Raw genomic sequence first — 24,530 nt, 5'->3', positions numbered from 1 at the left:
ACAATTGCAGGAAGAAATGACGGAAGTTTACGGCATCGAATGCGACTTTTAGCGGGAAAAATAGTTGTTCCACCATCATCCATAAAGCTGGTTGTCAATCAAAACCTCTGCTGTCGCACTTACAAAAGGTGTAAAGGCCAAATCCGTACAGACTAGACTCCAACAAACAGCCTGATCATTTCAAGAATAACTTCTTATTAAAGTGAAATAGGAACAAGGTGGTTCTTTTCTTCGGTTTAAAAAAAAGAATGTTAGGATCAGGTTAACTCCAGAACGACAGATAACTTCGCTATAATTCGTTGGACGTTAATCGTCTCATACATACTAAATTTCTCCAAAATGTAGTGTGTTTGGATGTCCCTAGTGAGGGTGATGTGATTCCACCACACGTCTCTGAATAGGGACTCAGGATCAATTCCAGTGGCTATGTGGAGTTGCTGAACAACATGATTAAGGGCCTTATACTAAAAATAATGCAAAATTTACCATTTTTGCTTTGCTTGTTTTTCACAAGTGAAAGGAGATAATGAAATGCAACTTACGATAATCATAGATAATGTTATTCTACAATAGAAAATATAAACCTAAAGAATTTTCAGTGTTGCCATCCATACAAATTACAGTGTTGCCAGAAAAACATTTCCTCCAAAATCTAAGTTAAGGCAGCGACTAGAGGAACGAACTCACTGCATTTGATTACACGTATCATGTTGTCTTGGAATTCTGTGAACTACTTTTTAAATAAGAGTTGTATTTAATTTGTAATAAACAAAATAGTTTTAACGTATAGTTATTAAATTTAAATAATAATAATAATAATAATAATGTTATTCGCTGAGCAAAACTACTATTTTCAAACCAACACAGAACAAAAGTTCATTGGAAAATTTTCTGAGTGTACTCGGCGCGGCGTGTTGAAACATCCTTAAATAAGTTATCCAGCGCTCTTAGAAATTCAACCATCCTCCAGTCCGTTACCTCAATTACAGTCTTAAACCAGTAAGTACGCCAGAAATTTTTACTTGGGGGTGTGTGGTCTCAAAATAGCGATATAATTTTTAAACAGACTCAAACAAGAAAACAGTATATTTTGTTACGCAACTATTTCAATACTACTACTACTACTACTACTAATAATAATAATAATATCAGCTCTTCGCAGTGGTAGGTTCAATAAAGTAAGTTCACACATTTGAGCATTTATTATTAGTATTAAACTAAGTAATACAGTGAAACCTCTCAAAACGGACATCGGTGGAACACGATTATTTGTCTGTAAATGAGAGGTGTCCCTAAAAGGAAGGGTTCTCTCTCATAACACCACACCACACATATTTATGGCATGGAAAAATAAGAAAGTTTGTCCTCGTATGAAGATGTCCATTAAGAGAGGTTTCACTATATTGGGAATTAACCTTCATTATTTTACCCAATAATTCTCCTACATGTGAATTGTAATTATTTTGCAAAATTCTGCTATTATTTCAATTTATTCACCCCCAGCAAGTTTTAGTGGGTGATTTGTTTCCAAAATATTGAGAAAAAATTCCCTCGTCCCATGCTGAAATCACATTCGTTTAGTAATTAATACTGTATACAGTTCCAATTTCATTATTTTAATATTCTAACCCTGTAGTTAACGTTAATTGTTGTAATATTATTTGATCTCTTAATCTCCAATCCTGCCCTTCCTGGCTACATTATTCGCTCTGAATATCTTTCATAAGAAATTTATTCATTGATTTAGTTGTTTTCCAGAAATCCAGTTTTTCAATTTACAAATATTTTGTTTTTTACTGTTTTGTCTTCTTTAATATACCCTAATTTTAATAATCCCAGGGCTCATAGTGGTCTGGTCTCTTGTAAATAGTTGAAAAGTGACCAAAAAATGGCCAAAAGCACGCAAAATCTCATTATGCCCCTTTTTTCCTTTGCCAATTTCTCGTTCTCTTTGTTTATTGTTTTGTTTCTTTACTTCTTCTTTTTGAGATTCCTCCTTTCTTATTTTTTTCAAAATATGCTTTGTAATTACGGTAAGCAGACTTAGCAGATGTAAGAAGCTTCTGAGTAAGTAGAACTAGTTCTGGCCTATTTCCGAATTTCTTCATCCCAGACATTACATTTAACTTAGCATTGAGAGTTCTCAAAGTCATGAAATATTCAAATTCATCACCTAATCTTAAGAAGAACATACAAAAAGCATAATACAAGACGAACATGATGAACCACACAAACACACACACACACAACGTTGAGCGGAGCGTTAACTATTACGAGAGAAAACTAAAAGATTATTATGATAGAAGAAAGAATGGACACAGAAGGGTTCTCAACCCCACCTTGAGAACTTAAACATCCACCAACCGTCCACTGTAATTTAGAAAGAATAAAAGCTGAAGTGAGAATGAAGCTGACTGTTTCACATACTGAAGCTTTCAGAAGAGTAATGAGTAACAAGTTTCTGCAATTTTCCATTTGTTTTTATATTTTTCTTAGAAAACTGCCAAAATGCAAAACATAAATCACACGAAAAAGTCACTTTACCTCTCAAAAAAGTAACTTTTAGTGACCAACTTGAAAAAAAGTAAATTTTAGTTAAAGAAGTGTCTCGTTATGAGCCCTCATCCGCTCAATGAATTTACGTGAATAAAAATATACTTTACAAAAAATTAAGCTGCGCCAAATGCGTTCCAGCATAGCAGTAGACTCAGTCTAAAATATATATAATTCTTACTTCAATCGATCTCTTCATTTCTAAAAACGTTTTGACTACACCCTTCTAACGTCCGTCCGCTGATACACCACTTGCAGAGCAGGCTCGAAACCAGCCACAGAGCTTTGGGGCCCATGAATATGTTAGGAGGGGTCAAGTCATTAAAAATTCTCTTACAAATATCTAAATTGTGCATTTTGTATTGAGGTCTGGAGGGGACATGAAAAATTTAGGGAGGGCCAGGCTCTCCCCAACCCCCCTCTAGTTGCGAGCCTGTTGCAGAGTAGCACTTACCAACTGAATCTGGTATAAACTTATTACTATATTGTCACATTTTTCCTTATTGAGGAGGAGGTAGGTGAATGACTGCTCAAGACGTTGCCAATTTCAGTCATCTGCATCTGTCCATCAATCTCTTTTCTCGGAAACGACTGCGGAGCACAGGAGGGTAGGTATCAGCGGTCTGTTTTGTCAATTGTTTCAAACGAAACACCGCCCGAAACAATGAGGTCATGTGGTTCTCGAAGCCGTACATGAGAAAGAGGTCGCTTCCTATTTTGAAGTGAAATAAATAAATAAGAATATTGCCTTCTTTCCTAAACGCTAAACCTTTTTTTAACTTGATGTAATAAATAGCCTATATGATACTGATTGATACAATTGGATTTGGGGGAGTATTCCTTTTCCATCCAGGGGTGTGTGTAAAGAAATTTGGAGGGGTGTTGGGGGGTGTAGATTACTCCCTTAAACGATTATTGCAAAGTAAGTAACCCACAGTTTCCTCTACCAAGTATTACAGCGTCATTTGGCGACGTCTTGTTATCAGACTTAAACATATGCAGAAATTTAAAGTTTACATTGCGGCTATTCATTGATATTTGATTTTTTTTTTTTTTTTTTTTTTTTTTAAGTTCAAGAGGGAAAGCAACTAAAAGATTACAAGTTATACAATGTGTTAAAGCGCCGATGTCAAATAACGAGTGCATACTTGTCCTTTTACGTCAATCTGCTTGTTTTAAACACTTTACAGAAGAGATTCATCAATCAAAACCCACAACATAACATGTAATCACTTCTTCAACAATTGGATTAGTTCATTTTTATAGTATGGTGATAATCCATAAACTGAAGTGTATACTGTTTTGTCACGTTGAAGCTGCGTTAATCCCGAGAATTTCACTGTCTGGGAACATGTTTGAATATTCTGATATCTTTAGCAGCAATGCACATTGATACACAGTATGTCGAAAAAGTAACGGAACTTTTTTTCTTTACAGAAGTTGAAGTAACGTATCATCGGAAAGCTGGATATATGCACAACAAAACGAGACTACAGTAATAATAACCCATTAACGGAATGTCAAGTTATAGCAACAAAAGTGAGTGTATCTCGTGTCACCTCGTCACAAAAACACGATGGAGCAAAGAGTCAATATTAAATTTTGTTTCAAGCTAGGTAAAACATTTACGCAAACATTGGAAATGTTGAAACAAATGTATGTGATGAATGCTTATCTCGTACACGTGTGTTCGAGTGGCATATAAGACTCCAGGAGGTCGGGAGTACTTGGAAGATGACCCAAAGACAGATAGACTGAAAAACAAAAAATCACGGTGAGTTGGTGGAACAAATATGGGAAATGATCCCCACGATGTAAATTCGACTGAGAGATGGATGGTGGAGGAATTAAATACGACTAAAGATGTTATTCACGAAATTTTGATAAAAGATTTAGAGATGGGAAGTCTGTGCTCGATTTGTTCCGCACACCTTAACTGACGACCAAAAATTTGCTCCCGTTGAACATTGCAAGGACCTGGTTAAAATAGCCAGACGGAACGTAACATTCCTGGAATCGATTGTAACTGGTGATGAGATTTGATGCTTCAAGTACGACCCGCAAACAAAAAGCCAAAGATTTGGTGCTACGTGGAAGTCCCCAGGTTCTCCGAAAGCGAAAAAATAGCGTTTTCAAAACTCATGTGAGAAGACAATATTGATTTGTTTGTACGATTCCAAAGGTATGACGTATACTTCGGGAATTCGTTCCACGGTCAAATTGTCAATGGTGAATATTATCTGGGTGTTATGGAGCATTTGTGGAAGCGAATCGTTCGCGTAAGGCCCGAGTATCGAGCGTCAGACAGTTGGTCTTTATTGCACAACAATGCACCATGTCACAGATCGTAACTTTTTGGCTAAGATACAAATTGTGTGCTTCCACATCATCCGTATTCGCCTGATTTAAAGCCATGTGACTTATTTCCTATTCCCAAAATTAAAATCGGCCCATGAAAGGAACATTTTATGACAATGTTACACACGTCCAGTCTGCCGTGACGAGGCGATTCCGAAGGACATTAAAATCTCTATGCTAGCATTGGTTGGACGTGCCCAGCGGCGTATTGATGCGGAAGGGATGTATTTTGAATAAAAAGAACTACAGTTGATAAAAATATCTAATTCTTTTTTTATTAATTTAAAAAGTTCCGTTATTTTTCCGATATACTGTGAATATGCCAATCTGTCCACATCAGGTATAGATAGGTACTGACTTGTTTTCTTGATTCACAAAGGCACTAACTGTTCCTGATATTGAGATTGACACGGCAATCTGCATATGTAAGTGTTGTCGGGCTATCAAGCAGGCGAAGCTATTAACATCCGACGTTTCGAATGCAGACATCGTATTCGTCTTTAGGGATTGTGAAGAGACCAGATATATATAGTATGGCGACTACTTAGAGGCGAAGCTATGAATGTGGGCTTGTGATTAGCTGTTGTTCTGGCTACCTGAATGTGTTTGTGTCTGTCACAACGTCGAAGAGCCATTTCTTTACGAGGCTTTGTTGCATTGCTCACAGCGCTGAACCTCGGCTCGGCTGGCCTGTCATTTGGTTAATGTACGGCCGGCTGGTTAATATACTTTCAAATGTGGCCACCTTTTGCTTTGATAAAATCCTTCATTCTGCTTGCGATAGAACACACTAGTTTCTGGCATATATCTCTCACATCAGTCTCTTAAACCATAATTTCACCATGCTAGAAAATTCTTTTTTTAAAGCAAAACCTGGCACTCTGTCACATACTTATTTTAAGTTACCATGATCTTCAAGAAACCCAAACTGAAGTATCTCGCGTCGTCAGGAAACCTACTTGACGTCAATCCCAATGAGAACCTCTGGGCGATATTAAGGCGAGGATGAGAAAAAAAGAACTACACTTCAAAAGAAGATTTGTGTGTGTGTGTAAAAATCTGGTTTAACGACTCTGCGGTGAAAGATATTTGCTGCGAACTAGTGCAGCCATGTGCAACAGCCGGCTCTCGGGCCAGTTCCCTTTCATCTAGCCCGCTTGACCTGTTATTGAAAATGCATTTCTTAAATAATCTCTTAAACTAAACTGAATTTCTTTTCCGTGGTTCACTGATACCACCTTGAAAATATTCCCCGCATTGGAACATTCAGTATCACCGAACATTGAGAGAATAGTCCAGAATACAATGGGTCAACTTTCCCACTAAAATGGTAAATAAATAATTTTTCTGCTTTTCTTCAGTAAGTAAATATGTTAGTTACTGTTATAATTAGAGACCGGATGTTTAGGCACTAAAAACCTGGAAAATAGGCAGGCAAATAGGCACTTAAAATTTAAAAAATAGGCAGTAAAATAGGCACTAAAATATAACTCTAGATAATAAAGATAAATACTCAATACCATTAAAAAATAGATTGAAGTCATAGATAAGGTTCAAAGAATATAGAAATATACTTGTTTGTTAAAGAATATCTTCTTTTACTGTATATACATAAACGAGGCATGTTATGCATTCCACATACTGGGTGAACCTGAAAGATGTGCACATACTTCGGGAAGTGATTCGTGACATGAAAAGAAGACAAAAAGTGCTGTTGCATGTTGTCGAGTTCTGCGTCGTGTTCAAGTGACAGGGGTGCCAACTTGGAATCGAAAATCGAATCCTGACAATTGGAACGGGACATACAGGTGCGCACATACTTCAGGAGATGATTCGTGACATTCAAGAGGACTTTTGTCTTCTTTTCAGGAATCATCTCCCGAAGTATGTGCACATCTTTGAAGTTCATCTTGTATAGCTATATATTGCAACGTACCACATGTTTGTGTTTACAAACACATAATATACGTAAAAATGTGTGTATTATGTTACATAAATTATATATTTTCCCAATGAAGGCTTATTTTGAAGAAAATGCATAGAATAGGCAATATTAGGCACTAAAGCAATTATTTAGACAGTAAAGGTCGAAATAGGCGAAATAGGTAAAATAAAATTGCCTTAAATCGAAACTATAACCCCCCATATAAACTTTAAAACGTTATTTTTGATCATATCTTTAATATTAAAGAATAGGCATTTTGCCTAACATCCGGTCTCTAGTTATAATATATTTTGTGTCCCTGTGATATTAGTATACGATAAGCAAGTTTCCCCAATGAATACGTACGGCCCTCGACACCAGTAAGTCCTCTGTGATTAGCCCAACCCCTGTTCCAACTGCACATCCATGAACTAGTGCATTCTACGCCAAATAGGATAAAATAACTCTTCAAAGCAAAAAGTGCACATACATTTTATACTAAACTTTGCACAATAAACAAAAAGTATGTTTCCGAACTTGTATTCACATTAGTTTGCAGACTACTGTACTATTAAAAAAAAAAAAAAAAAAAATGCATGTCCAATACCAATTTAAAGATGGTGCTTTTTATGTCGGGCTTTACAGATTAATAACAACACGAACAATAACATTTTTAATCTTTTATTGATAATTTAATAATGACATGAACTAACTTCTGGAATGACTTAAATTTTCTATATACAAATGCACTTTACATGAAAATACATATTAACAATATATTTACAAAGAAAAAACACAATATATTTCTCACAAACTTGCACTCAGTTTGTAAAATCTTAAATGACTTATTTTTTTTCAAATAACAACATTCGATCAACAAACACAAAAGCCTACCAACTTCACAGCACTACTTTGTTTTTTAAATGCACCGCCGGCAAGAAGTATTTAAAGTTTCATTTTTATAATTCGTATTAAAATTATAGTGGCCTACCTGCCATTTACATTATTTAGAATAGTTTCTCCTTCTGACGCTTTCCAAAAAACTACGAAAGAAGTTTCCAAATGCAATATTGGAAGCTGTTGGCACAATTCGTTACAAAAAAATATCTCGTCCACGTGCCAGAAACACATGAAAACGTTGTCAATGTGCGAAACGAAAGAATGAAGCCAAATTTGTAGGTGAATAACGGTTGTTCCATCTTAGTGAGTACAAAACTCAGTACGTGACGATTAACATGGACAACAGAATCGAGGATCTTTCGTCCCGTCGCAAAAGATATGAAAAGACGAGAACCTTCCAAATACGTGTATCGCCAAGAAAGAAAGAAATGAGGCGGATGGCAAAAACACACGAAGTGTTGGTGATAACTAGAAAAGAAAGAAAGAAGACTCAGGTAATCAAAATGAAGAAGAGAAACTAATTTGGAACTAATTAGTATTCAAGCGACGAGAAAGAAAATCCTACAGAAAATTGTTACACCAATGCTCGCCAACACAATAACTTGTCTGGCCTTATAATTAGAAACTATTGACTCCAAAAACCGCCCATCAAACTTATTTAAGTATGTTGTTTCTGCTTATTGAGAGGTCTTATTAAACGCTTACACAGACTTGGGTTTCGAAGTAAATGCAGAGAAAACTAAATACATGGAAGTCCATCGAGATCGTAATACTGCAAATTATGAATGCTTTAAAATATCGAACAATACTTTCGATAAAGTGGATACTTTCAAATATATAGGATTAATATTAACAGACCAAAATCATATTCACGAAGAAATTAACTGTCGACTAAAAGCAGGGAATTCTGTTATTATTCACTTCAAAATCTCTTGTTGTCGCGAATTCTGTCGACGGATTTCAAGCTCAAAATGTATAAAACGATAATCATACCTATTGTTCTGTATGATTGCGAAACATGGTCGCTTACTCTGAGGGAAGAACGCAGACAAAGTATTTGAGAACAAGATCCTGAGATAAATATTCGGACCCAAGAGGAACGGGAATGGGAAATGACGGAAACTTCATAACGAGAAACTGCATAATTTATACGGTTTACCAAACATTGTTAGGGTTATCAAGTCTAGGAGGCTCAGGTGGGTAGGTCATCAGTCGGAATGGAAGAAAATAGGAACGCTTTCAAAGTTTTGACTGGAATTCCAATCGGAAAACGACCATTAGGAAGACCTAGGCGCAGATGGGAGGACAATATTAAGATGAAGCTCGCAGAAATAGGAATACAAAATAGGAACTGGATCCAGATAGCTAAGAACAAAAGTCAATTGAGACGTCTTGTGAACGCATAATTGAACCTTCGGGTTCCATAGGCCATAGAGTTAGTTAGATGTTTCTGCTTCCACATACAATTAGCAGGAAATTAAAAATTTAACAATTAACTCATGTCCTGCAGACGGAAAATCATGAACCAAAGCATTCGTGGAATGAAACGAATGGGTGCTTTGGTATCAAACAGAATATACTATTTCATAATGTAGTATATAATAATTTACTCTATAGAGACGGTACCAATTTCAACATGAGATTCCCGCTGTCCGCTTTGGATTCTCAATGAATTAACGCAGATATGAACTTGGAAATTTTTCGCAGAAGTTCATTACCGGAATACTCATAAATTGATAAATAAAACAAACACTGTCACACGAATATAAAATTTATATCGAGAAATTCATAGCAGTTCTGGCCAGTTGCTACGTAAGAGAACTTGTAATTCGCATTTTCTGGAGATTAAGACTTCTTTTGTGCAGTTTTCGTTTTGGTCATGTTAACATTATTAATACTGATGATAAAAACGCGAGGAGGAAAACTTGGCCGCTGGAAAAATATAGTTATTCCTCCTATAAATTGTATATTATTATTTTGTAGTTGGACCACTTTGTTTATATCTCACTGTTACAACAGACGATGGTTCACTAGGAAGACAATTTGCTGTTTTCGTTTTTGGAAAGCGTCAGGTTCCACGTGAATTACTTCAACCGGAAGCGTATTTTATTGGAAGTTTACAAAGGAAGGACATTTCTTTTTTAACGATTTTCGCTACATGTAGGAATTATGTACCAATTACTAGCAAGAATAATTGGTCCCATCAGTCCTTTAACTTCACCTGAATCAACACTATATGTCATTACGTTTCAGTTAAAAGTTTTACAGCATTATTTAGAAAAAAAATTATTTATACAACAATTTCTCACGATTTTATGGTGTTTTGCTAATCATTTCAAAAAGTTTGCTCAGGGTAACAAACAAAATCCAACAAACACCTTTCAAATTAATTAATTATTAATTGAGAGAGAGATATATCGCAATCAGCATATTATATATAATTACAATACGCAGTTATCCTATTTTTTTATAAGACTGTTTTATGAAGTAACATTATAATTATGTTTTCAAATTATCTCAATATGGCCCTTATTATTTATTATAACTGAATTTCAAGAATGACATTTACGTGGCTAATTATTGCAACACAGCGACAGAAATGAATATATGCCATATATATATATTTAAAAAAGACGAAGAACTTTATGTTGAAATAAAACACAGTCAAATGTTTTTAATATCCATTAGATTGACTTTATTTGACAGCTCATTTTATGGCATTAATGTTTGAATATGACTTCGGACATGTGCCCACCGCGGCTTGCGCGTACATGGCGTAATCTAGAGGTCCAATTTTTACGAACACTCCGCAGTAAATCAGGCTGTATTTCCGCAATAACGCGTCGAATGTTGGCTTTCAAGTGCTGAATTGTTTCTGGTTTTTCGGTTTTAGACATGCGACCTTACATATCCCTAGAGAAAAGCGGGTCAAATCGCACGAAAGAGGTAGCCAGTTAACAGACTCATTTCCTGAAATTAATCGTTCGTCAAATGTTTCGAGTTGAACCATGGTTTTCAAAACGAACACTAAACTCGAAATCCACAATAGAAATGAACTATTTACTCATATATTCAGTAGTAACCACTCGTCCTCATACGACTTATAACAAGTTCCAATTCTGTTTGTGCATTTAATTTGTATCAGCACGAATGTCTTATTTATAAGACCGAGACTTCTCTTTATATATATATATATATATATATATATATATATATATATATATATATATGGTATTATTTCATTTGCTGTGTTTATAATCGCTATGCTACGTTGTACATACGAATACTGAAAATTCGTAAAAATAACGAAAGAATAAAAAAATACTATTATTATACCGTAATTTCAGGTATAGTCCTGGTTTGACACAAGAGGCACTATCCAATTCTTGGATACTCTTCGAGATTTCATTTCGAATGTTTCAATTGTATTCACACCTACAACTATACAATGAGCTTCAGGTAACATGTTAGGTACAGATAAATACTTTTTTAAATATTAATTTTATGTTGGTTTATCATTATAAAGAACCCGTATATCTTGTAAAAGTATACCGTTTTATGCAATTTTAAAGACTTGTTTCTTTTAAGTACTGGTAATTAGTCAGAAGTTTTAACATTTCTTCCCACTGGCATTTCTTCCTAATTATTTTTCACAAACACACACAGAACATCTATTTCACTGGTATGGGACAGCAACAGATAGTAATAGTATTACAAAGAGCGACAAAGACACAATGTTGATACCAAAGAAAAAATGAAAATTACAATATTTTTTTCCTCTTAGAATTGTATTTACTTATGTATAGTTTTCGCATATTCACCTGTACTTCTATACGTTAACTGTAGACATTATGCTGCTAACATTACGAGTCATTGTTAAATTTAACATATTTACTAAAAATATAATTTAATAGTTCGTCCAGAACACCTAATGTTTGTTGTTGCTAATTATGACAATATCCATTTAACTTAAGAATACTTTTAAATCTTTATAATTCATGTGTGGATGTGTAATACTTTTGAAAATATAGCCTTTTGAATGCATGTTTTATGCTAACCATGTATTCGTTCTTTTCGCTACATAGTTCATCAAGTATGTATAAGTAATACGTTACAAGAAGCGAATTCTTTCCAGTTTATGCCTTACTAAAAATAATACAAAATTTACCACTTTTCTTTTGCTTGTTTATTCATAAGGGAAAGGAGATAATGAAATGCAACTTACAACAATCATAGATAATGTTATTTTACAACAGAAAATATGAGCCTAAAGAATTTTCAGTGTTGCCATCTATAGAAATTATAATATTGTCGGAATAAAAATTCCCCCAAAATCTAAGTAAAGGCAGCGACTAGAGGAACGAACTCAACTGCATTTGATTACGTACCATGTTGTCTTGGAATCTTGTGAACTACTTTTTAAATAATGGTTGTATTTAGTTTGTAAGAAACAAAAGAGTTTTAACATACAGTTATTAAAATTAAATAATAATGTTATTTAAAAAGTAGTTCACAGGATACCAAAACAAGATGATACGTAATCAAGTGCAGTTGAGTTCGTTCCTCTAGTCGTTGCCTTTACTTAGATTTTGGGGGAATTGTTATTCTGACAATATTGAATTTCTATAGATGGCAACACTGAAAATTCTTTAGGTTCATATTTTCTGTTGTAGAATAACATTATCTATGATTGTGGCAAGGTGCATTTCATTATCTCCTTTCAGTTATGAAAAACAAGCAAAAGACAAATGGTAAATTTTGTATTATTTTTAGTAAGGCAGGCTCTTAAGGGACTTTCCAACAGTTTTTCCTCTCTACCGAAAGTTTTTGTTCTTAAAGCTCCCTACGCTATGGCAATCCTTTTTCAAATTAGCAGTTAAACATCAATTTTGTCATACATCAGCTCCAAAACCACACAAAACTTTTGAATATGTTGTTAATCACGGATATTTCTGTAGAATTTTTAACTTAGATCTTACATATCCTTCACAATTTTAAGGGTTCTGGATATCAATATATAAATCTATCTTATTGTTGATGACAAAAACGCTCGAAATACTATACATAAGTAATTACCATGTATTAATACTGGTCACAAGCAGTTCATTTGTTATAGTGGGTTATTTGACACAAAAAACTGACATCAGAACAATAGGAAACAAAGAAATTAACATGTTCGCAACAATTAAAGTGAACTTGACGCAACAATCAATTCATGTTCAATTAATCAATAGTACGTAATATATAACGGCAAGACAATAAAAAAGGCATGTTTCTTGTCAGATATGTTTTTCTATCACACGTGTTACCTCCTAAATATTAAAACATGAATACTACTAACAACAATAGAACTAATGTTAAGAAAATATTTGCATGTTATAAACATCACGCTGTACCCTATGCATTCCTTAAATTCCATTACTGGCTAAAAATTATCAATATTTTTTACATGAACCTTCAAAGTGCAAAACGTATGTACAAAAAGAAAAGTTATCAACATTGTACTACAACTGCATTGCTAGCACTATCTTAATTAAAAGTACTTACACCTCAGCAACTTGATTTATAAATAAATTAAATAGACCACTCGTCCTTCGTGTCAGGTTTTGGCACAATTTTTCTATTTTCTGGAAACACTATTAATTATGAGAGGAGAGTCCGAAAATAAGTTTTTCCCAGGATAGCGAACAGCAATGCAGGAAACAAGGCAGCAGTTGCACGCGTTATACATCCAGACACAAGTGGGTATCGTTCGCCCGCGATCCGGCAGATGACGCCGTAGAGGCGCCTGCGCAAAGTGATGACGAGTCTCTCAGTCTGGGTCTGGTAGCTGTGAAAGGCGCGTTTTGACGTCTTGATCAAACGAGGAATTGTGAGCGGTTGTCCGCTATGAATAGGCACGTGGCGTATCGGTAGCAGAAATCCATAACCGCCTCATAGAAACCTATGGACCTGATGTGATGTCGAAACAAATGGTGTCGCCAATTCAGTGAGGGGAAGAAGCACGTGCTCGACACACCGAGACCTAGAAAGACGTGGATGGCCACTTTGGACGTAAATGTCAGGATGGTGGATGACATGGTTAAAGCTATGGAAGGCGCTTTGGAAGCAATGCAAAAGTCGCAGAAGCTGTTCGACGCTTCTTCCGTATGCAAAGCCGTGAATTTTTCCTGGAAAATTTTTTGAAGCTTATAGACCGATATGACAAATGTCTCAATGTACATGGTACTTATGTGGAAAAATAAACGTACGTCTGATCTCCAATATCACACGCTATTTTTGGTTTTGCATCCTCACCTCTGTCTACAGTCGCCTGGAGAAACTTATTTTCAGACGTCCTCTCGTATATAAGTACAAAAATTTACGTCTTTTCACTGGGATGGATAAAACAGTACTTTTATTATCCACAACAGACGGTCTTTTGATTTTGTTTTGCAACTTAACGTGACAAGTATTAAAATAAAGTAAAACAGATACTTACAAACAGCAGCATTTAAAGTAGACATTTTGCTTGTTGTTGTCTGACGTTTACTGTTTTCGTGCTTATATTACACAGCAATTAAATGTAGCCTTCTGCATCCTGTTGAGACTAGGTGCTATTTTAAAAACATATCATGTTTGTAAAAGCAAAAGATTATATATATATATATATAAAGAAAAACTCAGGTTTCAAATGTACAATAAGAAAATACAAAACACATTACAAACAATCTATCCACCCCTTCTCTTCTTTTAAAGATTTATCATTACAATGTGTTAAGTAAGTACATTGTCCTCTTCAACTTCCTACTGCACATATGTCTTGGAATAATACCAAAATAAGTAATCCATTTGTTAATGAAAATATGATGTAATTGAAGGTTGTGGAATCTTTGAAGAAACTTCCTTTACATAATAGGGAGACCGCCAGAAAAATGTATACATTCTTTGTCATCCTATATCAGGATACTGCATTGACAATTGTTCTGAAATTTAAATATCTTGTAGTATGGTTTTCCGGCATTGTCAATTGTTTTCAGTTGGGACGCTCGAAAGCCTTCGCCAGAAGATTACAGAGGCATGTGTATCGGTCTCCATTGATACATTGAGCTACCGTTGTAGCTGCGACTGCTCTTTGTTCCATGCGCCTCAAATTTGCCAACAATGCATTTGATTATTAGGCGGGTTGGTGGTTCAGTACCAAACTCCCCTCTCCACTGACGCTACACTTCGAAGACATTCCCAAACCTGATAAAACAATTCAAAACGTACTTACGCTGCTCGAACGTCAAGCGTGCTCCTGCCATTTTCTTTATCTCACTAACCGTGCTGACAGTACTGACATCTGTTGAGCGAAAGACCGTACTACAACATAATTTTAACTGAAAACAATTGACAATGCTGACATCTGTTGGGAGAAAAACGTACTACATCATAGTTAAACTTCAGAACAATTGTCGATGCCAGTATCCTGATACAGAATGACAAAGAGTGTATACATTTTTCTGGTGGACTCTGTATTTATAACAATAATCTGTCTTTGTAAGTTTAAGCAATGGCATATTTTCTTTTAAGACAGGATACAGTAATAATCAGAACGGCTAACAGTTAACATAAAGCTACTCGATGTACGCGATTTTGTTTAAGCTCCTACGCACTTTAAACAAAAATAATATGAATTAACATTTTGGTTTATTTACACTTCCCGGTTAGTTTCCAGCTAATTTAACAGACAAATAATTTATTTCATTACGTCTACATATACAAGTAAATTAATAAAAGCACACAGAATTTTTATGTAAATATCGGAACTATTTCATTTACAACAGTTATAACTAGTCTCAAAGCTTTTCCCTTCCTTCACGAGCTTTTTATGTAAGTGTAAATGTTGTATATTCCTATTACAGTTTACAAAACCCAATTCATAATTCCAGGGAGCGTTTATACCACACTCAGAGACAGATTCCTTAGCTCCATCTGGCTATAGGCTTGGTTTAATAATGAACTCATGAAATTGGTCAAGAACATGTGCTGGAGCACAGAAGTTACCACAGAATGCAGCTGGTATTGAAGTTACAATAGTACACACCAAGTAAGTACACACGCCGCTTGCTTAATTACTCAATAGTTTTTTTTAACTTAATTATGAATTAATTAAAAAGAAATAAATTATATGTTTCAAAATTAAATGCAGCATACTGCAAAACGAGTACCTGCGATGAATACTGTAACTTTTATCAGTTAATATATTTTCCAATCAGAAACTATTATAATTTTTAGTTATCTGCTTTTACATTTTATGCTAGAAATGATGTTTCATTCCCACAATTTTTTAATTATCCCTTCACGTGACTACTGATTGAAGCTAAAGAGCTACTCATACAAAACTTGACTTACCTTGTGCCTTAATTTTTTTCTTTAACTGAATATTTCCTTTCGCGCTGGGAACATCTTCAACGAGTTTTTTTTTTTTTTTTTTTTTTTTCTGTATTAACGGATCCTTTCCATTTAAATCTCCAATTGTAGTTTCAGCTATCCTGTACAATATAACTTTAGACCAAGTATTTCCTTTGGATATTGTCATCGTAACTTTAACAGACCACTCGCTGTTTTACGAAAGGACTGATGGTTCGAATTAGTGGTTGTGTGGATTCCACAGTAGGTCTTTTAATTTTGATTCTACTAGATGTACTGTCACTAAAAATTCACTTTCCGTGGCTGCTGTAAGTACTACACTCTACTTGTTACTCAGTCCACTTATGAAACAGCGAGTGGACTGTTAAAATTACAGTAACAGCCAATAGACGACAATTAATAACCGAAATTCTCCAAGTAAAATTGTATTTTATAGGATAGCTGAAACCACAATCGTAGGTGTACAGGAAAGGATCCGTACATATATAACGTTTCCTATCCCTTTACGTATTTGTAATTTGAATAATTTTTGATGCCTGGATTCTGTTTAAACAAGACAATGAGAAGACTAACAATCAGTAACATTTATATAGACCCTGGAAGGCCTAATCCGATCACTGACTCCCTGGTGTCATTTCGAGTCAATTTTGTTGTCATCGACTGCCTCAGGGTAACGGTCAGTGATTGTTATCCTTAATTAAATAACTCACCGACTTTCCTTTCGTTAAAGACAATGATAATAATAATAATAATAAAATCGATTTTGAGAACTAGACCCTACGTTCAAATGTTCTTGATCACAGTAAGAACTGTTTTCAAGACTTCGTTACATTAAATTCCCGTCACAATGTCTTCTAATTTCTGGGTTATGAGAGAAATCTGGAAAATAAGTGCAGAAACTTCTTACAGTAGCCACTTTCTACCATATATTTTTTTTATAAACCAATGGCGTCCAAAACATGCTCTGCTATATTTCATATTTGTTTTAAAAGCATAAAGTTGTAGACTTTTCAAAACTGCTACATTTTTCATTTTGCTTCTCTTACTTACGCAACTTTACAATATTTGCTAACTTGGCCACGTTAGTACTTAAACAAAATCCAGAAATTACTGATTCCACACACACACACAATAAGTACAACAAAGTTTCACCACAAAAACTTAAGAACAGACGAATATTCATATCAATAAACATTTAAAGTAAGAATAGAAATTCAATTTCCGTATCAAGTTCAGTACACAAAATAATATTACATTAGTTGAAGTTTAAAAAAAAAGCTCCAACTAATGATACCATTAACTTCAAACAATAAATTTTCAGTTCATTAGAAACAACCAACAATATCACACAACAGAATATCAATTTTACATATGAGTACATGGAAGTTTATCATTCAATGACATCAGGCACAGAATTAAATACAGAAGCAATGCGCTATTTTCTTCAGAAGTCTTAACAATACTTTTCTTTTTAATACTTGGTTTATGGGTTTTAATTTTGTCTTGGTATCTATGACAAGAATACAATACACGAGGTTGTTATAATACGAATTAGCGAAAGTACAAAATATACTCAGAATCTCGCAACAATGTTTACCACGAAAATTTAGTTAAGTCCATATTTATATTTGTAAAGTTTTCGTTCATATTATTATACTGTTCGGTTTCCAGGTTTCTTTGCGTTTGATCTATCCATGTATTTTGTAAGTCTTGTGGAAAATTACTATTGATATTAAGATTACTATCACCTATTCAGCATGATTAGCATGTGTAGCCAAAAACGATTGGATACAAACAGAAGAAACCGTACAATTAAATATTATAATGACAAAACGAATGGACCAGAATACCAAAATGAAGGCTATGGAAACCGAAGGAAAAATCGTCGTAAGTCTGATATATTTGACAGAAGAAAATACAGCTGAAGACATTAGCTGCCTGTTAAACAATCTATTCACTTCTTAAGGTCAGTTTCAAATATATTTTTCATTACTGAAGAACACTATCTACTTTAAGATACTGTCAACCGTGTAAGTGCAAGAGCTCTTCTTCGTAAAGCGTTACATAGGATACATCCCTATTGAAGAAACGGACGCAAAACGGGTAGTTGTCTCTAAGAGGATATCAAGTACACTGAAATTATCTGTGAAGGTTCGTCAACTTCCGGCTGTTTTCATCATTTCTTGCAATGTACGGAAGTACTAAGGGATCTCACATTTGAGATCGGACAGCCGCCTGTCACCAGGGACAACAAAATTATCAAAATTAGTATCTCCTCTTTCTTATTTGTTCAGCTCGAAAGTCAGATTTAACAATTAAAGATGATGCTTACCGAAACATCGAAATATACTAACACTGTTGAATATGATCAGCCTTATGCAGCGACACCTATACTGAACGTTCTAAGAAAATGATTCTATATATATATTAATGAAGTTTTAAGCAAAATTACTAGTAAATGATTAAAACATTAAGATAATTATACAAACACTTCTAGAAATGGAAATATAGAAAGCGCTGTCTAGATCAGTGATTCTCAACCTAACTTCTATCGCGACCCCCATTTTTTTTATCACGTTCTCTTGCCAACAACCTCCTTATAATTTCTGGTTTGTCATAAGGTTGTGTGGGATTTTTAATATAATTATTACAGAAATCTCACGATATCCATCTCTTCTATAATAGCAGCATCTATTTCTTGTATATAATGGACACACTTCCTTAAAAGCGAATGGATTAACACCAAATTTGGTCAATTCATTCATATTACAAATATGCAATCCGATTCGTTATACTGTTTCAAAATAGAGGCCATTTGGAACTTTTACAACTTCGTAACTCCCATAACTTTAAGTCATATGATAAAAAAAATAACGTGATTTCTAATTTTGGTTTAAAAAACCCGGACAGTTGTTAAAAAAGAAATATTTTGAATGACTCGATCATGTGCGTCCCGAAGATTGAACCGGACATTACTGCACTAGTGAAGCTCAAGTATCTAATTGGCTTTCAATTTTAATTGTATTTGAATATGCAGGTTTTGTTGCATTTGTATTTTTCTGGTATATCCAATTCTCACTAGTTTCATATCAAACACCTTTCATTTAAACTGACTTCTAAACAACTCTGCACCTATTGAAAATGTTTAGTAGACCTATTTTTTGTTGTTCTTTACAAAATGTACAAAAATAAAAATATGCCTATCAAAACAAAATTGAAAATAATATTTAAAAATATTTTCTGGTATTAGATTCTAATTGTATTTATCTCCTCCGCTTATCTTCGCGACCCCATGAAACCCTCTCGCGAACCCCAGGTTGAGAAACCCTGGTGTAGATTAATGCGGTAATAAATTAGTCAATTCATTGCATGTTATTATTATTTTCAAAAAAATAGAGAAATTAATTTCTCTTGTTTTATTCCACTACGTACAATAAAATACTGACTTCAGATAAATATTAAAGGTGATGTTAATTTGCAATAAACCGTCAAGAGAATACATTATTTCTACAACTCATCTATCATTATTACAAACAACTAGTTCAAATCCATCATTTTTAAGTAACAACAAAATCTAGAAATATCGAGCTAACAAATACAATTAGACAGTCAAAAAGAAGAAGAAGAAAAAATGAAACACCTCCAATAACAACATATATCACATTCTTTTATAAGAAATTCTTAATAACATGTGATGTATTTTTAAACAGTAGGCCAGTTCATATTTCACTGTATTAATACCTGAAAATGTATTGGAAGAAAACTTGGAACATCGTCCGCTAGCTACAAAATCTCGCGATACATTCACTTAATACTCTGTTCTTTTAACTAGCTAACGTCACTATGAAAATGTGACAAGTCGAAAATAATAAATAAAATTTCAAAAAATACCACGCGTAAAATGCTCGCAGCTACATTCTAGTTAAGTACTAAATGTTCTGCAACGTTAATATAATTATGTATAATATATATAGATATAGATATAGATATAGATATACATGTATATATAACTCACAAAATAGTATTATCTTACAACAAGACAATGGAATGTTTAAAGTACGTCTTTAACAAAGTAATCACTAATAGTCTAGAATAAACAACTCGAGAAATTACAATCATTTCTAATTATCACATTGTATGTACACACGCCACACACACATACACACAGAAAGTGGCACATATCAAAATGCCTTCTCCCTTACCTGCCAGCACTCACACAGTCTACGATATACAACAACAGCTTTGACTTTTCGCATCACCAACTACATCGCTCACATTCTCGCCTTTGAAAAGCAGTCGACTCTGCGAGGGACTCATCACTGGATCCGGGGTGACAACCTCCCGAGGAGATCTTGGAACCACGTCTGATTCAGGACTATTCCGATACTGTGATCTTTGCTTCTTCAAGTCCGCTAATGTGCCAGCGTTAATTGTTACGGACACATGAATCTTGATATTTCCATTACCTTCGGAGTAACTGGTTTCGGTGGGCAGTTCTGAAATAAAATTCCCTTATCAATTCTCATAACAACATGTATTACTAACTTTATTTATAACTGTAATCCCTGTACAGGTTAACAAATGTTTAACTTTCCTGAGACCTTGGTCACGGATAATCAACAAAATTAAAGTAAAAGCATCAAAATGGCAAAAAGGAATAAATTAACAACAGAAATAATACAGCCATAATATCTTTTCAGTACGCAACAAGTAAAATATTTTTACTAGTTGATACTTATAGTAGTAATAAGTATTTTGTCCACTCCTCATCTGAGACGACGACTCTGAAAATACGCTCGTGAGGAAGAAGTACAGTGTCAGAATAACGTAGACCGACGAATGTACTGCGTTTAAAAAGCTTTCCAACGCAAGACCACCTGGACAACCATAACGATCATTCTCGACAATGTTAATGGGTTCACTGCATGTTTTCACTTCTCGCTAGGTGAGTGTACATCATGAATCCCTCCTCAGACTGAATCTACTCTCATCTAAGAAGAGAATGCGACCTCACTCATTCTCGGTCCATTTCTGATTTTCTTGACGCCACTGTAAACGGCGTCGTCGTTGTGCGGGTGTCAACGGACACAACGTAATCGCCATCGGACAAACATACCATGCCCATGCAGTTGACGTGCCACTTTAAAGTGAGAGATCGGGCGTATTGTAGTCCTGTTAAATATGTTTGAAATTGCACTTGCTGCTTGATGTCGGTTCTTTTTCGCCTGTTTTACAGTGTACCAGTCGTTCTCTGCTATACTTCACCATGATCACGTACCATCGTTCCTTGGCGCAAGACTGCCTGTGGTTCGGAATGCTCCTCATGCACGTAAGAAATGCTGTGGACAATAAAGTTTCTTTCATCCTTCGTGATTCTTTCGCGTAAAGTGACCCAAATGTTTTCTCCGCACCATACTGTTGTGAAAAATACTATCAGTGCACCATAACAGCTCCCTCACTGACACACACTATTTCCTCCCTTTCATTCAACTGTTTCATGTTGGACAGCAGACTCATTCGCCGTTCACGCTATACACCATCTTGTTCCTTGTGCACGTGGGCTAGGAACATGCTGCAGGGTTTAAACTTATTTCCACCGACTGCGCAATATTTTAAGTTACTTTAACTATCCTGTCCTTAGTGTTAGATATCAGTTCCGCAGGATCATGGGGCAAGGATTTCTAAATTTATATTTATTCATCCTTATTTTGGAGTCACGATGCACACGGAAAACTTGTGCATGTTCGTGTTACATCTCGACAACAAACATAGTTTATTGCCTGCGTGGAAGTTCATCCATCTCTGGCGTCTCTACAGGAAATTATTTGTTAGCCAAAACTCTTGATCTGCTTGTAAATCAGTTACTGGAAGAATTTAATTAATTTGTAAAATTATAGTAATAAACTTGGCTAGCAACTATTCTCACTTTCACCCTTTGCTTTGCTTTATTTCAACTTTTAATAATTTAATTCAGCTTGGTTCCCTTTAATTCGTTTTACGTTTTAGTTCTCTTTGTGTTCAATGGTCCGTTCCTTGCTCGTATGTTACATAAATCATGCTACGTAGTGCTTCTGTGGTAGCCACCTATTCAGTTTTACACAATGTTTTGAAATTACAACGATAATGTATATTTTGTATGTTCTTCACAATATTATTTCTATTTAGGGACAAAAGTGCTAGTTATAAGACACAATCTATTAAGAAGAAGAAGAAGAAAATATGAAAGGAAATAATTTAAATATTTGTATTGTATCGACATATTTCTTGTTTTGGTTGCTATGGCAACCTGTTTATCTCGTTGATAGAGTAACTAAGAAATATAGAACGAAGAACCATCTTGTGAAAATTGAATGTTCATTATTTTAATTTGTCAAATTCGATATATTACGAAATATAAATATCCTAAAGTGCATAATCGTGGTTGATTTATCACAATCTTGTGTAGTTTATAAATACTAAAAATATATTGGGAACTAGGGAATGTAACGAAGGAAACATGTTACATATATAGATGGTGCCGAAACCCGAGAACCATTGAGATTAGTTAGAAGTTACAGTAAATTATCTCATTTACTCAAACACCACGGATTACATTCTATTACGAAGTAAAAAGAAAATATATCGAAGAATTAAAATGAATATTCAAAGGGACGAAGATACCACTACTAGAATTGATGATGTCAATATATCAGCAACTGAGACATCGACGGATGTGATTGATCTTATACGACAGCTAGGACAGTAAATCAATTCCATAACACAACAAATGGGACAGCAAATGGATTCCTGATTGGAGCAAATAACACAACAAGTAGGACAACAAATGGATTCCAGATTGGAGCAAGTAACATAACAAATAGTACAGCAGATGGATTCCAAATTGGAACAAGTAACGCAACAGATAAATACCAAACTGGAACTAACCGACAATAGGATAGGGCAAATTATCCATAGTTTTGCAGCGGTGAGAAGTACAGTTGAAGTAGTAGAAACACAGGTTAATGACAATACAAACCAAATTCGGAGACTGCAACAAGAAGTACAGATCATCAAAGAGAAAATTAGTACAGCAAATTGTAATCCTGACCCTGCCATCAACGTAGCGTATGTGGAACATAAGAGAGCTGAATCAAGGCCATGTGAAGAGGACAGTAATCCATCAGAAGGCTATTCTGAAAGGGAGGACACCATTTCTAATATTGAAGATGAAGAAAGAAGACCACATCGAAGGAACCATACGCACGTAAAACCTAGAAGTTTAAGATATTTTAGTACTAATATCTGCGTAAAATTTCGTGAAATAAAATTTCTAACTAAATTTAGCGGTAGATCTGAGGATACTCCAGCAAGCACCTTTTTAGAAAAATTTGAAGAGGAATGTGAGTTAATTGGTGTAAACAAGTCTAATTTCCTCAAAATCTTGCCACATATTTTATTACTACCTTGTTCGGTATGGTATAAAGCTATAGAGGTACTCTACGTAATTATATATATATATATATATATATATATATATATATATATATATAAAATGCGCTGATAGCAAATTTTGAGAACGATTTTATGTTAGCACACCGGGACGCCCAGATTAGAAACCGACGTTTTGATCCTAAGGTGGATAAAAGTTATAGATTTTCGACTTGAAACTGATCAATCCATATCAGCAGGAATCACGCGTTATTGCATCAATACGAATATTATTACCGTTTAGGTTACAGCAAATATTGGTCTCTTCGCAGTGTATTAATTTTAATCATTTACTTATGATAGTTCAAAATTAAGAGAGTCAGTCTAGGTTGCACGGTAATACCAACAGAAATCAAGCTAATCATATTCCTGTTCGAAACATCAATGTTAAAGAAGATTGTAATCATAATACAAGAGGTAATGTTGGATTTTCTCGTAATGGCAATACGACCGAACCTAATTTAGGAAGAAACAGAAATAATAAACATACAGCTTTAGGAAAAATGTACACAACCGATCTAATTTTCCACGTAATCCCACATTTCGTAGTAATTACATAGGTGGCAAAAGTTTTCAAAATAGAAATCAAAGAACTGGTGAAGTAAATATTATACAGGATTGTACTTAAGATTGTGCTATTCAATGCAACTTAATCGAATCTTTTGGTAATGTCACTTGAGCTAAAGTTATGACATGCGTCAAAACATATCTAAGTAGCTCTTATTTTGTTTTTCTTTGAATATTGTTATGATTTCCTTGCAGTTCGTACTTCGTCTGAATTCTGTCATCACAATACAAATATAGTCTCTCTCAAAGTTATGCTAATTATCCCCGAATAAATGAAATATGCTGTATTTTAACTTACACCAACTTTATTGTTAGTAAATATAAATGGTATTGAGTTAAAGAATCTATTTAGGACCTAAATAATCAA

At 34.5% G+C, this 24,530-nt stretch overlaps 1 protein-coding gene across 4 annotated transcripts in view; it reads right to left on the bottom strand.

Moving 5' to 3' along the window:
- Positions 1-7,500: 7,500 nt before the first annotated feature.
- The window catches only part of MYPT-75D (Myosin phosphatase targeting subunit 75D), a 63,817-nt gene continuing 46,787 nt past the window's right edge, over positions 7,501-24,530 (bottom strand). For all 4 annotated transcript variants that reach the window (XM_081745971.1, XM_081745970.1, XM_081745972.1 and 1 more), the window contains exon 10: positions 7,501-20,625. In XM_081745971.1, the coding sequence (XP_081602097.1) occupies positions 20,351-20,625 (275 nt within the window). In that variant the 3' untranslated portion in view covers positions 7,501-20,350. The remainder of the gene's footprint in view (positions 20,626-24,530) is intronic.

This window comes from Thermobia domestica, chromosome 18 (genome assembly GCF_964235325.1).
Source record: "Thermobia domestica chromosome 18, izTheDome1.hap1.1, whole genome shotgun sequence".
In the NCBI taxonomy this organism is placed as follows: domain Eukaryota; kingdom Metazoa; phylum Arthropoda; class Insecta; order Zygentoma; family Lepismatidae; genus Thermobia; species Thermobia domestica.
The sequence above is the reverse complement of the archived record's forward strand: the minus strand, read 5'-3'. Positions and strand labels throughout refer to the sequence as shown.